General features: G+C 37.1%; 2 protein-coding genes across 2 annotated transcripts; both read left to right on the top strand.

The window, feature by feature from the left end:
* Positions 1 to 7,352: 7,352 nt before the first annotated feature.
* Positions 7,353 to 17,047, top strand: LOC108674938 (kelch domain-containing protein 10). The gene is made up of 8 exons (XM_018162925.2): positions 7,353 to 7,736; positions 8,053 to 8,192; positions 9,732 to 9,893; positions 10,326 to 10,406; positions 11,729 to 11,877; positions 12,353 to 12,558; positions 13,848 to 13,987; positions 14,250 to 17,047. The coding sequence occupies exons 1-8, from the start codon at positions 7,622 to 7,624 to the stop codon at positions 14,664 to 14,666; spliced, it is 1,410 nt and encodes a 469-aa protein (XP_018018414.1). The 5' UTR covers positions 7,353 to 7,621; the 3' UTR covers positions 14,667 to 17,047.
* A 1,445-nt stretch (positions 17,048 to 18,492) lies between these two features.
* Positions 18,493 to 20,789, top strand: LOC108674932. Its single transcript, XM_018162916.2, has 3 exons — positions 18,493 to 18,793; positions 20,034 to 20,221; positions 20,655 to 20,789. Exons 1-3 carry the CDS (start codon positions 18,733 to 18,735, stop codon positions 20,787 to 20,789), a joined length of 384 nt encoding a protein of 127 aa, XP_018018405.1. The 5' UTR covers positions 18,493 to 18,732.
* The last annotated feature ends 1,139 nt before the right edge of the window (positions 20,790 to 21,928 follow it).

Here is a 21,928-nt window from a genome sequence, read left to right on the forward strand (position 1 = left end):
TCAGAGTGGCAATATAGTACAAGGAAACCCAGTTGTGCTCAGGCTGGGAGGTGTGATCTGTTCATACCCGAAGTCTTAAAAGCAATTAAAAAAAATTATAAGTGTGAGAGAAGCGTGAACCATTGTCGAACGAAGACATGGCAGCAATGTTAACGATCCCTCAGGCTCAATGATCAATCCATCTGATGGTCAAGAGACTCCGATGTCCGAATGACTCGGGTCGGTTGCTTCTCCACACCAGTCACCACAGACCACACTTGTCACTCACACACTCGCACCACCAGCCACCAGGCAGTGCAGGCACCACACACCAGATATTTATACAAGTCCAGAGTATGAAAGGTGCGGCATGTAAGAAGGCCTAAGCCGGAGGTTTATTTTGGGATGTATGCCAGGGGGCAGGGAAGAAAGTTGTAATGAAAGAAAGTTGCTAAAAAACAAAAGTGCAACTGAGTTGAACTTAGGGTAAACGCGGTATATTCCGACATCGTGGGTAATTCCGTCACCTCTCCAGCTTTTCCTTTATATTAAGCTTTGTTTTAGTTCCATGCGTTTATCAGAGCATTGGACATCAATCTGCCTGCTTCTATTAGAACTTTACAATGTCACTGATCAAGCACATGCACGAATAATATAATTATTGGAATTTTCCCCGTGCCTGAAAAAATAAAGAGAAATGTTTTGTATTGAATTAGAACATATACATTGAGTGAACAAATGGTAAACAGATTTGGTTTGCGATGAAAAATACTGAAATAACCACCCGGCTACAACATGAAAACTAATTCCGACACAACTTGAATTGGACACACACAGATCGTTCCAAGCTTTGTACAAAAATGAAAATTTGCCTAATTAAAAGCCTAATAGCTGTTAATTAAAACGTAATTAAGTAGTGTTCAATATTCGTTAGTGTTCTAATTCAAAGCCGTGTTGTATCCCAATACACTGAATACAGCTTGCACAGCGAACGGAATTCGAACACGTGGATTACGTATCAGTTAAATTTAAAGCGCTGACGCAATACGACTCACCACGTGTCGAATATTGCCACACACAGTGACGGAATATAGGGATTTGGTAGGTTTCCATTCTAAAGGCTTTTTAATAAATATGGCAACATTTTGTGACGTTTCATCGTTGCTGACGTGTAGTGAAGTGTTTTGAGAGTCACGTGAAGGCAACAGAACTTTCGTAACGCATACGTTTTTTTTATAGTTTTTCATTTCTCGATGCGTCCTTAATGTGTCGGAATATACTGCGTTTACCCTACCAATGCCGGTAATACTTTAGATTAAGTGCATCCAAAAAAAAGTGTTTTTTTAATTATATGTTTATTGGGGTCAGCATAGTGGCAAACCAGAGCTTTTTTAGAATCAGTTCATTTTTAATTGCCTCATTTACTCAAGATTTAAACCAATTTTCTTATGTATGTTTATACTGGTATCCATGATACTTCACTCAGTTCACTGGTCTACTTATAGGACTCAAAAGTGAACTTGAGGGAGAGTCTAAAAAACTCTCTGCTTTGTCACTAGACACTAGGTATGTTGGGGTGTAGATTAAGAATCTGAAATCCATTTTTGGCGGTCGGCATTTTTTTATATTTTCTATAGAAAACAAACCTAACCTAGCGCAATTTTTGGGTTTTAGGCCTACATAGGTTTACTGTTTACAGTAATTCCCAGATTGATATAGATCATTTCCAGTCGGTAAACCTATGTAGGCTAAGACCCAAAAATTGCGCTAGGTTAGGTTAGGTAGGTTTGTTTTGTAGAAAATATATTAAAAAAATGCTGACCGCCAAAAACGGATTTCAGATTCTTAATCTACACCCCAAAAAACATATAATTAAAAAAACATATAATTAAAAAAAACACCCTGTTTTTTGGATGCACTTAGGTAATCTAAAGTAATACCCCAATGCCCATTGCCCAATGATGAATGATCAACAGGGACACACACACTATACAATGAATCATTGATGTGGCAATGCAGCAATGATTGACATGGACGCACGCGCTCTACTATCGGCCAGGCCAATGTCCAATGATCAACACTGATGTATGCTCTTCTTGATTGATGAGACCAATGCCCAATGATCAACAGTGAGTGAGTGAAGCTGAGGCCATGGTGGAATTCTAATATATAGTTCTCAACTTCTCAAGTTACTTTTGGGCACAGCCACAGACATGTCTCTTTCCAGCTGTGAATGATTGGTCAAGAGGTCATTCTCTCCAGACCCAGACGGTGATTGGTTGATACTATCAAAATTAAATTTTACTAAATCAAATTTTATTATTTAATACACTAGATGGTACATGCTGTAGAATTAAATTCTATTATAAAAATGTTGAATTAAAAATTCGATTATATTTTTTAAATAAAAAATTAATTTTTGTTCAATTAAATTATATTATTAATGCACTATATGGTATGTGCTCTATGTTTTATATAATGAAATAGTTTCCCATGTTAAACAATTAACATTATCTAAAAGACACAAAACGTTTGAAAACGCGGGATGGCAGACAAAATCATTCAGAATTTGAAGTGAATTCATTAAGATAAATTCAACATAATAGGGCAAAAAAGGGAAAAAATTCAAATTTGGAACGTATAAATAGGTTTTTATAATTTAAAAAAAACTTTCAATCATTTAAATCTCGGAATGGAATGTGAATCAAATCTATTTATTGTGAAATCAAACTAGACACAACTAAAACATAAGTGTGACACTGTCTTGTAATACATAAACATAGAAACCACGATGTGAACGTACGCAGTGAAAGAGTAGCAGTTTATCTCATAATTTTGTGTGATATCAAAAACTTTGTTGGTGTTGTCCAATTGTGAGGATTTTTTACAAATGTGGATGTGCTTTTTTTTTATTTTAGAATGTATTCATTGCAAAAATGTGTCCGCTAGTCTACAGACAAACGACTAGTTAACTTGATTAGGCGTTGGCAACACGGGATTGGATTTCAAACCACGCGCGATATTGGAAGCACCGCAGTTTCTGATGAGCTCAGTTTATCAATTTTCATTGCAGTGGAAGGTGGTGTAATGGGTGGTAGGGTTGGTTTTTTGATACATTTTCTTATATTGACATGAGAATATGTTACCTATACAGAATTCCACACTGGTTGATAGGATCATGATCTTATGCTATATACCTAGACTGTGATTGGTTATGGAATCATGATTTACCATAAAGTGATTGGTTATGGAATCACGCAATTTACAATCAATTTGGCCAATGCCAATGATCAACACTGATGCACGCACTAAACAATAAACTTGATTGATGTCTGATTAATTTTGGTCTATGATCGATGTGGCTGATGCCTGATAATCGACACGTATGCATGCAATTTAAGATCGATTTGGGCAATTCCTGTTGATCAACTTTGATGCACGTGATTTATGATCAATGTGATTATGCCTGATGATTGACATGGACACATCATGACACATGCGCTCTACAATTGTTGAGGCCAATGCCCAATGATGAACAGTGATGCATGCCCTTTATGATGACTGTGGCACATAGTGGCAAAACAGAGATTTTTTTAGACTCTTCCTCAAGTTCATTTTTGAGTCCTATAAGTATAGCAGTAAAGTATTGTGGATGCCAGCATTATCAGACATAAAAAATTAGTTTAAATCTTAGGTAAATGAGGAAATTAAAAATAAATTCTAAAAAATCTCTGGTTTGTCACTGTGCTGGGGCATAACACATAACACAATGATTGTTCACAACATGTAATGACACAACATATGTTGATGCTAAATAACACAACACCTTATAACCCAACATAACATGACATCACATTATAACACTAGACACTATTACAAAAATATTATGATTCATCATAACATAACACTACACATAATAACATAACTGAATATATTGATATATTGTAACAAAAAATCATACTATATAAAAAACCATATCATAACCAAGCACATTATAACACATCCTAACTTGACCCAGCATCTTTTAATACAACATTACATAACAGAACACATTGTAACAACATAACATAACACATAATGTAACAACATAACCACACATTTCAACACAGCATAACTTAACACCACACATTATAATGTAACATATCATAAACAAGCACATTATAACACATCCTAACCTAACACAACACATTGTAGCACAACATAACATTACACTACAGAACAAAATGTAATGCAACACATTATAACATAACACATCAATATATAGCATAATAAATTGTAACATAAAATAGAACAACACAAATTATACCAAAACACATCATAACAAGACACATTGTATTACAACTTATCCTAATAAAACATAAGACATCAAAATTCAACCTGACATGATACAACACAGTGAAACAAAAAAGAAGATAATATAGCAGGACACATTATAACACTACCTACTTAATATAACATCATATTATAACATAACATAATGTAATGGAATACATGGAATAGAACTATAACACAACATAACACAGGACAATAGAACATAATATAACACAACATATTATGTTGCATTATAATACGTTGGGTTATAATATAATGTGTATGTTGTTATACTGTGCCATCTTATGATGTGTTATAATGTGTTGTGTAGTGACATGTTGCATGATAATGGTTTATGTGTTGTGCTATGTTATGCTGTGTCATCATTTTTTGTATTATATTGTGTGATGATATGTTGGGTTATGTGAAACTGTGTTACATTTTGCTGTGTTATTTATTTTATGCTACAATGTTAATGTTAGAACAAATTATTGCTATTTATTTTATGCTATAATGTTAGAACAAATGAGAAAATATTAGAGCATATTATAACATACTACACAGCAGTATAATGCAACAGAAACCATTAGAATGCATTAGAACACAATAAAAAGCATTAGAATGCATTAAAACACATTAGAATGCACTAGATTGCATTACAATGCACAAGAGAACTGCAGTAGAACAAATTAGAATGCACTAGATCAAAATAAAACACACTAGAATGCAATGTTATGCATAAGATTGCATTAGAACTTGTTAGAAAGCACAAGATGGCATTAGAATGCAGTAGAGTGCATCAAAAAGCACTAGATTGCATTAGAATGAACTATAACGCATGGTGCACCAAAATGCTTTAGAACGCATTACAACACATCAAAATGCATTAGAACAGACTAGATTGCATTTGAATGCACTAGATAATGCACCAGTCTGCTTAAGAATGCTATAGATCTCATAAGCATGCTGATAGAGTGCATTAGAAAGCAGTTAAATACATTAGAACGCAGTAAAACACATTAGACTGCACAAGATAGCATTAAATTGAATTAGTATACTAGAATGTATTAGAATTAGAAAGTACATTGGTCAGATATGAGGTTTTTCAGTAGCAAGCCAGATGCAGATGTATGCTGCACACCTGGGCCGGGACAAGCCATATGCCAACCTATACCGGGCATGCACGCCAATGACATTTTAGCTCCTTGTATGCCGGTACAAGGGCTTGCAGCCATATGTATGCCGGATTAATATGTGGAAAACAACACCATCCTGGGTATGGTGCATAATGAGTCACCCCAAAATGTTTCGTTGGAGATTGCATAGTTGTGGTCATGTCAGTTTGTCAGACTGCATTATCACATGTTCAGTAGCCTCGAAAGTAAAGACAAATGTTCTTGTTGCTGTTTCTAGGGTTAAATTAGAGAAACATGTGCACAGGACTTTGCACATGTGCACAGGTAACATGTGCACAGGTAACATGTGCACAGGACTTTGCAAATAGTTTGTGGCTCCAGCTCATAAATGGCTCTTCATGGCTTGGATATGGAATTCATTTTTATTCTAACAGATTCATGGCTCAAAGAAATGCAATCATGGCTTGCAAATTCATAAAACCATGGCTCAAGAAATCCAGTCGCGGTTCAGAGAGTAGGTAGATGTTTTCTCACTAGTTGCTGACAATCACTGTCCATGGACCATGGCTGATTCCTGTATTTTCATTGTAGTTTGGAAGTTTCCCTCATAATCTTGTTTGTCTATCCCAAATTGTATAATTTCTTTTGTCATTAGAATGAGCATGAATGAAAATATCTGAAAATGAACAGTAAAAATTTGAATGTATTTTCTAGGTATATGTTTGAATTATATATCAACTCTACCACACATGCATGCATTTCATGGAATAATAATTAGAATTTATACATTTTTTCATTTAAATATTATCGTTTATCAAAAATGTAGGCATATATCATATTGTTTCTAATAAATGTTGTACAATACTATCTCATGAAGGTTGTTTGCCCTCAGTGACAGGCAATTAATACTGTGTAGTGCCAGGTGTTCCTTCACGGTGACATGCAATAAAACCTATAAAACAAATTCATTCTAAACTTGGAGGAGAAACCAAAGGTATGAAACATGACCTTTATACATAAGAACAGCATATTAAAAAAATATAACTCGGTACTCACTACAGTGAGAGAGACAGAGAGCGCATTTTCTTGTTGACGAAAACGCAGAGTCACAGACGGACGGACATGGCAAGCACTATGGTGAATTTTTTCCATAAATGAGAAAATGCGCTAAACAGCAGCACTGTAGATAAGCTTACCATTGCTTATGTCCATAATCAATTGAAAATGACAAACCAGAGCAATATTGTCACAAGCCTACTTCCCTAAAAGGATGCATTGCTAGTGAGCACAAAATGACACACTGATGGTTGCTGCTGTGTACAACAACTTTAAGATGTTCTCTGTAGGGCAACTGTCCTCAAGTTTCTGCAGTCAATAGCTTACATATAATTAAAATTAAAAGTCATGTTCCCAGAGTGACATATGGTGGTAGAGAGTTAAATCTTGAGTAGATGAGGAGATTGAGACTTTGACCTTGGGTGGATGGAGAAAACAGGTGTGGCTGATACCGTCAAATGGGGTAATAAGGGACAGTTTTGAGCATTTTTTTTGTTAATAATTTCTTGCCAAGAAACATTTTCTTAATTGAAGTTGAAATAGTATTATTAAATTTTTTCTACCATCTGTTAATATGTGGTGTTTGATAATATCACTAAAAATAAACTTTCCAATGATGCTTATATCAAAGTTAAATTGTACTGATCAAGATAATCTGTACTGAAACATTGCTGAGCAAAGCAAGGCATAGAAGTAGAGCCTAATTAAGCTTGCATAACTATGATCTTCACTTAATTTTTTAACTTTGGAATAAGTACATGGCAAGAAATTTTTAAGGTCCCCGTGTGTGTGTTTAGGTCACCTTTCTTCCTGTCTGTATAATATATATATATAGGTATATATGTAGGTGTTGGAGCCATAATTGAATTTATTTCCATTAATCAAACTTCAACCACATACATAACTGACCTTTTATAAAATATCTCATTGTGAGCAGCTAAATTTCTTGAAAATAAAAAAAAAATCCCTACAAGCGTTCTGAGGCTGCTCTATCTAATTCATATAAAATATTTTCTATTCTTGTTTTCTAAATTGTCAACTTGATGTTCCATTTTGAAATAATATTCCAGGGAAATAAACACTATTCCAATGTCTAATTACATTTACTTTTGATAGTCAAGTTCAATTATAAATTTAAAATGGATTTGAACTGCCCCAATTTGAGAGAAGAGAAGTCATCTTTATTTGGTATCACACCTTTCAAAACAACTCTTGTCTGTTCTTCTTCTCCTCCAGTTCAGACTTTAGACAAGGGTAAGTTCAGTGTCAATACTGAAAGATGTCTTGTTACGGTATTATACATATATTGTGATATTATCTGCTGTTGCTTGGAGTATTCTACGTATTCTGATAAAATTCCCAATATTTATCTTAGAAATTTGTATGCATACATACATGTGTTAGGGCTTTGAAAGTAGCTGTCAATTTCAATGCTAATATTTGCTGGCAGTTTTTCCCAGATATCTCAATTCATTTTACATGTTATTGAAATTCATGAACAGTTCTTGAAAGACTGATTTCCAAAGTTACATATCAAAGTGATATTTCTTTATTTTCATATTGCTTTCAGAAGACAAAGTACCTCTGCCCCGTAGTGGCCATCGGATGGTTTGTGTTGACCGTAGACTCTTCATCTTAGGAGGATACAACCCTAACCTTGAAGACAATTGTGACCCTTTCTGGCAGCTCACCAAACCACTATTTGCAGAAGTTAGTAAAATGTTTTGCTTACCTCTACCAAATGTAATGTTGTACAGCATTTTCTAATATGTTGTATCTCGTGCTTGTATCATTTTTATTTTGCTACATACAGTGGGGGGAAATAAATATTCGTACACTTGAAAAATCGTATTTTAATGTATGTAAGTACACAAACTGAACAGGAGAAGTGATTTATATTATGTATAGAGGCGCATTGTATTCAAAAATATCATCAATAGAAATTAAATCTCAATGCAACAAAAATTAATGCAACATGTTAACTTCTTCGGGTGAAAAAAGTATTCGTACAAAACAATAAATCCGCATTATTTTAATTTAATACTTGGTTGAATNGAGACGTATAGAAATAGACTGGTATCTGTTGAGCTGAATAAAGGGTATTCAACCAAGTATTAAATTAAAATAATGCGGATTTATTGTTTTGTACGAATACTTTTTTCACCCGAAAAGTGAACATGTTGCATTGTTTTTTGTTGAAATTGAGATTTAATTTCTTTTGATAGTATTTTTGAATACTATGCGTCTCTATACATAATTTAAATCACTTTTTCTGTTAAGTTTGTGTACCGTACTTACATACATTAAAATACGATTTTTCAAGTGTACGAATATTTATTTCCCCCCACTGTATCAGCCATGAAAATTCATATTAGAAGGAAATTTGTGATGAGCCATAATTAGGATAATTTTCATGAGAACATACATGGATATGAAGCACAACAGAAGGAAGATCTCCGTGGTTATGGAAGGCAGGGGAGACTTGCAGGAACTACCTGGCAAACTAAGTTTGAAGTCAAATCTGTTTGTGTTCAAATTAGGAGTTTGTGTTTTGATAATGGACCTAATTTATTTGGGAAAAAGGTTTGAATTTAGCCCTGTTTGATCTTAGGGGAGATAATATTGAGATGATGAGATAAGTAAATTGGATAATTCTCAATAATTGAAGTTCAAAATTAGTCCAGAATCAGTTTAAAAGTTGTGACAAATATGGTAGTTTGAAAATTAATGGCTGGAATCCTTTATTTAGTGATGAGGGCTCCAGCTATTGCCATTGCAATAGCATTGGGACATTGCAAAATTCATCTTTTAACTTTATGGTAAATGTTGATACATTAAAAAGGTTGTTAACATGTTCAAAATGTCTTTTGATTGCCTTATTTTTGATCTACAAACACAAACATTTTAGATTAACTTATTAAAAATTGTCATGTGAACTAATTTTATGGTCTTCAATCAAACTTGTTTGAAATTAGAAAAAATTGTAAATATATACCGTACTGTACACTATTTGGTCCACGACTATAAAGATCAATAAATATATCAGGCATCAATACTTCATCCTAAATTATTTTTAATTTATACTGATTTGTTTAGCTTTTCAAATGATATCAGAACAGTATAATCCATTTGCCTTTTGCTGTTGAAGTTTGATTACTAACCAATCATGTGTACCAGCCTCTTCCAAATCCATTGAACTTATGCCCATCTATTATATACATGGTAAAATTATTTACATCTTGACAACAGCTATGGCGGTTCAACACAGTAACTGATACATGGACCAAGATGTTCCAGTGCCACATGGAAAAGTCTGATGGACTCGTGTCCTTTGGCTGCGCTGTGAGCGGCTTCTCCATGTTCCACCTGGGAGGGACTGGTGTGCCATTTGGGGAATCCTCCCATAACTGTGTGAGTGGTGCAACCAAACTGTTATTCTTATCTAGCTAGATAAGAATAAGATAATTATATAGTGATGATTATAATTATATATATAAATAATTATATATAATTATATAATTATATATATAAATAATTATATATAATTATATAATTATAAATAAATATAAATAATTATATACCTAGATAATTATATAGCGCCACCATCTTTAACAAAAATTGTAGAACCATTTTATTGCTGAGAGATCATGTGATAAGAAGAAACAGTTTTTTTTAAATTTTAGCATAATTTCCATTGAATGTATTATACCCATGTTAACTTGAATTTGCAGATGGAATTCATTGCATTTATTATTTGAACCACTATTGACATTGAGTAGCTAATTTTCAAAATTTATTTGTTAATCAAAGAGAATCTCCTATCTGTGGCTGTTTTATCAACAGCTACGTGTTTGTGATCTGCAAACCGGCGCATGGGAGAAAGTGGAGACAGCTGGTGCAAGCCCTTTGTCATGTTATGGTCAGGTAAACAGTAGCTTTCCAGGTTGATTATTCACTGTTCACTGCATCTCTTGCAGTTATTTTCAGGATAAATTACTTACAATTTTACATTTACTCAATTTAAATTTTACAATGATATATTAATTTGTTACAATCACGTTTTTCTAGTGTCATTTTAGCCATCTATTACCTTTCCTGATTAGGATGCAAGCACTGCTTATAGCTCGCCACTAGTGGATGCCAGCACTGCTTATAGCTCGCCACTAGTGGATGCAAGCACTGCTTATAGCTCGCCACTAGTGGATGCAAGCAGTGCTTATAGTTCGCCACTAGTGGATGCAAGCACTGCTTATAGCCTGCCACTAGTGGATGCAAGCACTGCTTATAGCCTGCCACTAGTGGATGCCAGCACTGCTTATAGCTTGCCACTAGTGGATGCAAGCACTGCTTATAGCTTGCCACTAGTGGATGCAAGCACTGCTTATAGCTCACCACTAGTGGATGCAAGCACTGCTTATAGCTTGCCACTAGTAGATGCCAGCACTGCTTATAGCTTGCCACTAGTGGATGCAAGCACTGCTTATAGCTTGCCACTAGTGGATGCAAGCACTGCTTATAGCTTGCCACTAGTGGATGCAAGCACTGCTTATAGCTTGCCACTAGTGGATGCAAGCACTTGATAGATATGTCAACATGCATGTAGCTAAGATACTCAAATTTTTTGTTTGTTAAAGCAATATGAACTAATAAACTTAGTCACAATTTGTAGTGGTTAAGCAACTAGTGAAAACTGGCCAAGTTTGATTATCTTGAGTTAGGTTTCTCATAGGCCTGTGTAGAAGGTGTAAATTTTGCTCCTGATCTGTGAAGCCTTTGTTGCAATAGTCTCAAATTACCTGACTATAAACAAGAGTTTTTTTTTAGTAATTCATTATCTCAACAATTTCTTCATCAATACTTGCATTTTTGTCTTCTATTTGGTAACTGACAATGAAATTATGTATGGGAAATTCATTCACACCTATTTCTATTCATTTTAAGTAAATGCAACTTCAAAACACAAGAAAGTTCTCGTGGCACTAACTTTTGTTCTTAATTAAATAATTCGATAACGATTGTTGAAGAAACGTAATATCATTTTTATATTTATGAATTAGGAACTTATTTCATTGTAGCTGGAAACTGATGGAATTTTTAATGACATTTTTAGATGAACCCTTAAATTTTGTAGCAAAAATTTACAATCTACTGTCTTTACTTGAAAGGATGGGCTTATTTTCATTTTCCAAATTGATTTATCATATGACAGCAGAGCCAAGATTGTTTGAATGTTCCATGTCATGCAGGCAGTGACGCTGGACGACAACGAGCTCTATGTTGTAGGCGGCACCACAGGCTACGAGTACAACATGGATGTGCACAAGATAAACGTTGTGGACCGAGTGTGGGAGCAACTCTACCAAACATCAGCTGACCATCACCTACCTATGACCAGGTACGCTGTACGAGCTTCTGATCTTCAGCATACTAATATCAAATCTTCATTTCATCAAAATCCTTGTATTTTCTTTATTATTTCTTTCTATCTCAATTTTTTAGTATGAACTGACTTGATTTTTCCTTTGTTACTACTGACTCTTACTTACTGTAACTCTTACATGATTCTACTCCAAGACCTAATGCTTGAACATTGCTAATTTTTTCAAAGTTGGAATTATGAGGCACAGTTAACAACTCCAACATAGACTACTAGATAACTGCATTTACTACAGGCATGAAGCACAGACTAGTTGTGCTACTCTATTGGTTAATCTGAGTTCATGTCTGAAGTGATGCTGGATTAATACCTCTATAATGTATCTCAGATACCGACAATTAATACCCCAATGACGTACCGCAGATGCCACCAATTAATACCTCTATAATGCCTCTCAGATACCGACAATTAATACCTGTATAATGTACCTCAGATACCGCCACGAGATTATCCTGCACGGCGAAAACCTGCTGGTGTTTGGAGGAGGACAGAAGGAGGCCACGGCGCCCCTGGACCGCTTGCCTGCCTTCTCGTTGACGGCGCTGCGGTGGCACCAAGTAGTTGCCACCGAGCCCGACCCTGCCACCAACACCTACCCCCTGCCTCGCAAGTGTCACGTCACCGTGCAACATGAGAACTGTTAGTTCTCTTGTACTTTACTCTTCAGTACAATCTTATTTTCTGTTGGTAAATGCGTGTCGCATTGTGCAATGTGACACGCATTTATTATTTTCTGTTGGTAAATGCGTGTCACATTGTACAATGTGACACTCATTTGTTATTTTCTGTTGGTAAATGAGTGTCACATTGTACAATGTGACACTCATTTGTTATTTTCTGTTGTAAATGAGTGTCAAATTGTACAATGTGACACTCATTTGTTATTTTCTGCTGGTAAATGAGTGTCACATAGTGCAATGTCTGTCTCTTATACACATCNCATTGTGCAATGTGGAAACTGTTAATCCCTTTATAGGTTTCTCTTGAGTGCCATCTTGCTTCTCTGTCTTGTCTGTAAATGAGTGTCACTTAACTGTGCAACATTAACAGCGTTAGTTATTTATTGCTGTCTTCACTACTACTATCTTCTTTTTATTAAAGCTTGCAATGGGTGTCACTGAAGGCTGAACTATGCCATATAAAGTCATGAACACTCCAGGTACCAGTTTACTAGTGTAATTAATGTAAACATTCTAGAAATTTGATAACATTCTATCAACTTGACGACTACTTGCATTCCCTGCGTCATAAGAGAATTAGTATGATTATGTGTAGCAAAAGAGGAATAATTGACGCTGTTGGCACTCAACGCTGCTATGATGTTTTGCTAATTTTTTTATGATCTTTAATAAGTCCTTCTGCACATTTCTTCCTATATTTTTGGAAGGAATCACGTATTTTTCTTCCTTGAGTTCTTGTCAGGATTTTCCAGTGAGCATTGGCATAAATATTTCAAAATATATCCATTCCTCAGTCAAATATCAACTAAAAGCATGATGACTTAAATTAACTTGTCTAGGAGATATTCAAATTGATGGATTGTTTTTTTTTTCTATTAATCAAATAATGAGAATAAATGTTATTTTATTCCAAATTGCACTGTTTTTGTGCCACAACACTTTGAATTCTTGTTTATGCTCTATGTTTTTTGATAATTATCAAAGCAATTGAAATTTCTGGAGTCAGAATCTTTCAGTGTTTCATTGATGATGGTTTCCTGGTTTCCTGTTATTTCATGCCGTATTACATGCAGTAGGAAATGACGTGAATTTAAGTGTGTTTTTGTCCAGCCTGGTTTCCTGTTATTTCATGCCGTATTACATGCAGTAGGAAATGAATTTAAGTGTGTTTTTGTCCAGCCTGGTTTCCTGTTATTTAATGCCGCATTACATGCAGTAGGAAATGAATTTAAGTGTGTTTGTGTTCAGATGTTTACATCCACGGCGGCTGCAACGAGCACATCTCATATGGCGACATGTGGCGACTTGACTTACGCACGCTGCTGTGGCAGGAGTTGCCACATGCCGCAACATCGCCGCGTCACTTCCATGCCGCCTCACTCACACAAGTACATCAGCTCGTTCTGATCATGTATTCTTTGAAGGTCTCTTATGACAAGTTATGTTAGCGCTTGTATTTTTGCACTAACTATAACAGGTTTTTTATAAAGTTCAGGGCTAATCTCTCATTTTAATAGCTCCGAAATCACCACTTCATGCCAGCTAATGATTCAGTTAAGAGTTCAAGAGAATATAAAAAATTTTATTTACATATATTTGGTAGATTAATTGACAAATTGTAGGAGCTGTGATATTATTTGGTGTGTACAGGAAGGCTGCCTATACCTGCACGGAGGTGTCCTGGCGAACACAGAGTCCAGTGCAGAGCGTTCAGGCGACCTGCTCAAGTGCTGGCTGACGGTGCCGTCCCTGCACCGCATGAGCTGGGACGCCCTGCGCCACTACTTCCCTCACATCGTCCGCCTCACGCCCCTGCAGCTCTACCACCTCGGCGTACCCAACATCGACATCAGAGACAGCGACCTCGAGACACCACAGCCCGAGCATCCCTGCAGTTCCTTGCATCAGAATGTGCTTGAATTTATGAGCAACAGAGAGCTTCTGGTTGAGGGAGGAAGAGATGTGGAGCTGCGAAGACGGCTTGTTGTCATGCGAATAGAGAACGTTGACTTACGAGACGTAGGCATACAAGCTGAGGATGAAGACGATCATCTTAACTGGGAGTGACAAATATTATTAGCAATATTGACTTTTATTTTATGAAGCCCTGTGCGATCCGTGAAAGCCAGTCCAATGTAGTGGGAAATGTAATAATTTACAAAGAATGCTCTAAATATTATTAATAGCTTGTTTTAACTTCTTCGTTCTTTGGTGCAGTCAAACACACCTGCTGCATCTCAGTCAGAATTAAGAGCATGTCAAGCCTGTACAATTAAATCAAGCTTCCATCATTGTTACTGTTTCTAGGTTTCTTCATAGTATTCTACGGTTCGAGTCAGTAAAACAATTGAAAGTTTTCTCTGGAACAAAAACAGCGCTGCTCGCACCAGACTTTGTTGGTCACAGCGTCAGTCTCTTTTGAGCTCACTGGAGCCTCGTTGAAGGAGACTGCGTCGTGGCGATCTCTTCACGCTTCGTAGGTTGGTTGGCATTTTTGGTTACGCGATTATTCATGATTAAAGCGCCTGATGGTATAATAATCTTGAGCTGGTAGAGGCTTAAAATATTGTATCAATCTCAAGCGCCTGATGGTATAATAATTTTGAGGAGCTGACTATATCGTATCAATCACAAACTCTGAACAGACTGTTGGATTTTCGTTGAGATTATTTCTCATTGGGTTATTGATTTGCTGCAAGAGTTTAACACGCTATTAACTTCTATGGATGCTAAGCTATACTTTACAAGCTCGGAACTACCGCTGCGAGAACAGGAACATTTTGTTACATTAACAGGAACCTAGATGAAAAGCGACCAGCACAAAAATAGTATAAGTTATATAAGCACCATGTTCTTTTCGTCGAAATATTATCGCTGAATAATCTCATTTCTGTGCATGCGTTTTTATTTTAAATTCTAATCAATGTTTGAAATAAAACGCACCTTATATTGCGAGTCTTGATATAAATAAATCACCTCGAGCTATTATTTGCTTGCTCATGACTTGTGTTCTATTCAAATTTTTCGCTGCTCATTCTACTAGCAGGATTTTTGACATTTTTCTTTGGTGTGCTTTTTATCTTGTGATAATTTATTATGCATGTTTATATTGTTCACGGAAGAAAAGTTACATTCTTAAACGCGTTTTGAAGAGAAACCTCTACGTATGAATGATAATCACTTCGCTTTCTTTGATGAATAAAAAGCTTGTCTCGCTTCTGTTCTTTCTTTGATGAACAAAAAGCTTGTCTCGCTTCTGTTCTGAAAATAAATTGCACTTTAGCACCAAAGCTGCTTGCTACATCGACGTACATGAGGACCTCGGTTTTTGTTCAGCCTCACACTGAGCTCTCGCGTTCATCTGCATTAACTAATTCACGATTCAACTTATCCTGTCTTCTACGATACCGTCATAACTAGAAATGGACCACCGTCTCGTGTTCACGACGATGCTGTCATATTATACTCTTATCCATATTTATTATTATTGTCTAACATGGGATCTGTAGAAAAGCCTTTGCATTCTGATATAAGATAAGTGTGTTGTTACCGCTGTGTGACGGGACCGTTTTCACTACTCATAGTTCGGGTAAGAGTGTGTATTCCTTTTATTCTCAAACTACTTTTTATTTTAGTTGACTTCGTGCTTCTTTAAAAGAAGAATTGCAAATCTTACCCCCATCCAGTCATGAACTCAAGTCGAGTTTACTGTTTTAGAAGATGAGTTAAGTTCATTAAGCACATAATATAATTTTATCCTTTTATCCAGGTATCGTATTCAGGTATGCTGTTAAACGTCTTGTCTGGTTAATGTGTATATATGCTTTACTAGCAACTATTTCGCTAGGACTATACTGTCAGTGCAGGAGTTAAGCTGTGATGGTAGTACTCGATTATGTTACCCATATGGGATGTACAGTGAATTTCTCTTATGAGCTCAACTGCTTTCTCTGCAACGGCAAAAAGTATATTTTCCTCGCAGTCGCATTTCTACAAGTACTAATTTCTCTTCTGTTTGCTTCGCTCCTTGAGTCTCCTTATGTCAGAGTTAGCCGCCTGGATCTGGTTGACTGCACTTCTCTGTTATGTGGTTAGTTGTTATTTTTATGGTTCGGGTCTTGTAGTCTGATATTCGAAACATATTTCGTTGATCGTAAGCTCTTACCCCTCAAGGGGGGACCCTCTTACCCTCAAGGGACTCAAGAGCGCCTGTGTGCGTAGGATTATTTTAAAGACAGTGGCATCCCGCCGCACACTTGCCCGTGGCAGAATTTTTGTCAGTTTTGTTCGTTAAGTCATTACTTAATAATGCTGGATATACTGTATAATGATTATTCTGTGCGCTGGATCGAAGGAATAATTAAGCCTTATTTGTATGTATTTCAATATTATGTTCACTATATATACGGGAAATAGACGTGCAATTTGAAAAACTTTTTCCGTTATCAGCGTTTCTTTGTTATCATGCCTTCTTGAGTATCATCGATTTTAATTCAACTCATGACCGCCTTTGTCAATTACATGTTTTTAGAGTTGGCAGACTATTTTACGCTCAAGTTGAACGTTAACATAAAATCTCCACCCATCGTCTGTTGAAATGTTCTCTTTCTAGAAGACCATAACTGCGCTTGAAGTCCGTAGCTCTCATATTTCCGATCACCCAAACCCGAATACGCTCCGTCGGGTCCGCCACGCAACCCGAATTGGCTTCATCGGACGAGATTCTTGTTCGTCCTGGCCTGTAATGAGCTTTGCAGGACTAGGTTCTCAGTATTCGCCGCGGCCTGTGTAGGCAGCTGTGAAGTCAACGTAAATGCTGTTTTGACTCCACTCTACTTAGGTATCAAGTGGCAAGGAGGCAAAACATGTTCTAAATAACTTACAATCAATACAATTTTTTATGCGAAATTTCATAATGTAAATTTTCGTAAAGAATCGGTCCTGGAAATTTGAAACTAGGATATACACTACCAGTGACCGTACGCTTCGCTATAAGTGCGCCTCGCCCTGCTGCCAGCAAGCAATAGCAATAAATCGGAGCAAGAATTAGTCAGATTATGCACTTGGGCATTTATTAAGTGACAAATTCCTTTTAGTAACACTTCACTTTACATATTTTTTGCATGAACTGAAAAGTTATCTAAGTTGTGAATGTGATGATTGGGAAATCATGGAATGCATCCGAAATTGATTACACACTCACAACACATGACCGAAATTTATCACAATCACGCTCCCTCATCTGCCGCCGATACTAAAATTAGCAATATCGAATGAATGATCGCAGACTTTGAATATCAGAGCGTTAGAAGCGAACAACTAACGCAATAAGAACTCTTATGCGGCGTGGAAGCTAAACTTATCGTCGAAATAACGTTTTGTTCCTCGGTCGCCATACAAAATGAAATATAAGTGTGGTTTCATTATTTGTTCCGAGTGAAACATCTTTTAGTTTTGCTACTAAAAGTCTTTATTCCATTTCTTAATAATTTCATCGAGCGAGAATGCTGATTGAATTGAATGAAATCTGTCAACATTAGACGCTTCGTTGCATTGAAAGTAGGCAGCAACTGAAGCTCATTGGTCAGTATCTGAATTTGATTGAGGGTACATAAACGCAACTATAAATTTGCACCAGTTTTTTCTGGTAAACTAAAAATGAACGGTTGAAATCTAGATTTGTGTTGAACGTGAAATGTTAGGGGTAATCGAGGAGCCGCATAATCGAAGTGATATTAAAGAAAACTTTACAGACATGGAAGAGAGGAGATGTCACCCAATGAAAAATTAGAATTGAAAACGAGAATGAAACTTGTAAGGAAGCGGAAGAACGAAAAATACCTTAACGATATGTCGCGTCAGGCTGCGAAAGTTAGGCGCGAGGTCAGGCAGTCGCACGGCAGAGGTAGTCGCTTGTGTGCTCGCGAACTTGCCTCTTGAATTGCTTCACTACCGATTTCAATTTGTGTTTAACATTTGCGACTGCTGATTCATTTATTATATTTATTTTGCATAAACGGCGATAAATTAAAATTCTGTTGAGTACATATTGTTCGTCTTTCTAGCGTTATACATGTACCAGGTTTAGGTTGTGTGAAAGTGAAAGGAATGAACAGCGCGACGACTCGTCAGCATGCCGCTCAGCTGCCCTGCCCGCTCCATGTCCCTCGATGGCCTGCACCTCGTGCATCAAGGTGAGGTGGCCTGCACCTCGTGCATCAAGGTGAGGTGGCCTGCACCTCGTGAATAAATCACATCAACGATAGCTGAAGCTGATCTATATTTTCTTGTTTTTATTACTGTTTTTTTTTCAGTGAGAGTTTTTAATTGCAATCTTGCTCTCTAACTATTATTAGGTTAGTGGTTGGCAATTTTCATGAAGCTTTCTTTCCAATCCTCATACTCAGCAGCGACATAACTTGATTATTTTCGTATATTAAGTCTTTTTTAATAAAAATCGATGAATGAGAGACATTTGTTTTAAGCGTGACAGCTAATTTTGCTTCCTACAGATCAATTTACTGAGACCAGCATGACTTGCGTATCTTAAACTTTTGCGCGACGCCTGTAAATCAATGATAGCTCTGTGAAAGCAAAATCAATCAGTCAAAGATAGTTCGCTTACTGAATATTTTTTTTTTTTGTAATTTGGCTATATTCTGATGTTCCAAGACAAGTAATGTCCAAAGTAATTGTGGCGCTTTTATCTGAGACATAAATAATGGTGATAATCGAAAAATAATGAGGCATGCAATTTAAAAAAATGTTGAATGACTTCTTAAAACCATAGAATTAAGGGTTTCTCGGGGTTTTAAAGTTTAAACACCTTGGCTGACAAACGATATCAGAGCAAAAATCCAAGAAGCTTTTTCCTCCGCAAGTTTGGTTTGTAGTAAAGCAGGAATAATATTTTCTCAATGCGCGCCAGGGTCTGACCCCCTGGATGGTCTAAGCGCGAGCGCGGAGAGCCTGCGGTCGGGGCTACCGCTGCTGACTCACCGGCGCAGCGCCGACGCCGGCACCGGCCGCCCTCTGGTGGCGGGCGCGCCCNACCATAAAATAAGGGTTTTTCGGGGTTTTAAAGCCAAACCCATGGTTTGAAAACCATAGAATAAGGGTTTTTCGGGGTTTTAAAGCCAAACCAATGGTTTGAAAACCATAGAATAAGTGTTCCTTGGTTTGAAAACCATAAAATAAGGGTTTTTCGGGGTTTTAAAGCCAAACCCATGGTTTGAAAACCATAGAAATAAGGGTTTTTCGGGGTTTTAAAGCCAAACCCATGGTTTGAAAACCATAGAATAAGGGTTTTTCGGGGTTTTAAAGTTTAAACACCTTGACTGACAAACGATATCAGAGCAAAAATCCAAGAAGCTTTTTCCACCGCAAGTTTGGTCTGTAGTAAAGCAGGAATAATATTTACTCAATTCGCACCAGGGTCTGATCCCCTGGATGGCCTAAGCGCGAGCGCGGAGAGCCTGCGGTCGGGGCTGCCGCTGCTGACTCACCGCCGCAGCGCCGACGCCGGCACCGGCCGCCCTCTGGTGGCGGGCGCGCCCGGCATTGTGGTCACACCACCGCCATTACACACCGGATCTCTCAAGGACATCAGACGTAAAAATGAAGTGAGATTGTCAATAACGTGTAACAAATTCGTCCTTTTACCGCAAGTGAGGTCTGTTTACGTTTCCTGTTTTCCTATACGCTGAACAAAAATGGTTTTTAATGGTGTATATTCGCCCAATTTTGTGCTCAATTTCACAAAGTTGTGTATGTGCTTTGGTCCTGGCATGTCGAATTTTTCCATTTTTAGGGATACGGGTTTGAAAATTTATTATCAAATCACTTCTTTACTTATACATGCGGCTAAATAAGTCCATAAAGAGTGATGATATTTCCACTCCGATTCAAATTTGCCAAGAAATCAGAGGTAAAATTCCCTGACTACAGGTGCCCTCCTGACAACAGGTGCCCTCCTGAGTACAGGTGTCCTCCTGACTACAGGTGTCCTCCTGACTACAGGTGTCCTCCTGACTACAGGTGTCCTCCTGACTACAGGTGTCGCGCGCGGCCTGGGAGGTGGCGAGCAGATTCGAGCGTCGTAGCCACGCAGCTCGTCAGCTCGCGCTGCGCAACGCGGCCATCCTGCACATGCGCAAGAACTCCACTGCGCTTAAGGTGACCATTTGGTGACTACGTAAGTCGCCTTAAGTGACTACGTAAGTCACCTTAAGTGACTAAATAAGTCGCCCTAAGTGACTACATAAGTCACCTTAAGTGACTACGTAAGTCACCTTAAGTGACTACATAAGTCGCCCTAAGTGACTACATAAGTCACCTTAAGATTGGGAGCTTTCAGGAGGGCCAGGGCCTTGAAAGCTATCTTTATTAGGTTTGGTCATTTCTTTCACTTTACAGTGTAAAGACTATTCGTGATTTTGGTGATTAGTTTCACAGTTCAGTTAGGTGTACACCACACGTCTTTACAGCACAAGTGACCAATCGAAACTCGAAGAGGAATGACTGTGACATAACTGTCAAAACAGCCTTTGATAAGCAAAACTTGTGAAGTTGTGTGTACGCCGTAGCATGACATTGTGCGTACACGTTGGTATCATGCCTTTAATAATATAATATCAAGTGAGCTTAGTCATATTCATTTAATGATCCCAAATCGGAATCTATATTCAAGTACAATATGTTGGTGATTTTTTTACAACACTTCTCTTTAACCTCACTTCTTGTTTGTCTGTCTGTCTGCAACAAACCTTATAATCGAAATTTAACATACTTCTTCTTATCCTATCGATCTGGAGTTTTGCACTTGCGTAAAGTTGGAGACAATGCATGAATCAAATGACAAAAAAAATTATAAATACAATTTGTATGATTAAAAATATTTAGGGCTTTTTCTCGTTTCTAACCAATTTTGATACCCACTAATACTAGCGCTGGATGTGCACTTTCTCGCTTTATAAATCGCTTAACATGGAAACGGAAAGCTTAAAATATTGATGTCGTTAAAAATTTTAAAAAATTCATCGCTATTGTGGTGAGAAGTGAGGTGCTATTGACATTTAATTAAATGTAAAATGAGAGTTCCATTCAAATTAATTCCCTTTCAAGGCATTATAATAATAATAATAGCTGTTTCAGCGTTTATTAGGCTGTAGGCCTGTCGCCGATTCTGAACATCGCAGAACATTCACAGCATTTTGCATTCTTGAACTCGCAACTCACTGCTACAATTCTGCTGTGCTTAACCGCCCGGCCTCCTCGCTGATTCTGACCAGAAACTGGCGCACAGAGCTGGGATCGAACCCGCACCTCTC

Source organism: Hyalella azteca, unplaced genomic scaffold (assembly GCF_000764305.2).
Source record: "Hyalella azteca isolate HAZT.00-mixed unplaced genomic scaffold, Hazt_2.0.2 contig5032, whole genome shotgun sequence".
Taxonomy (NCBI): Eukaryota; Metazoa; Arthropoda; class Malacostraca; order Amphipoda; family Hyalellidae; genus Hyalella; species Hyalella azteca.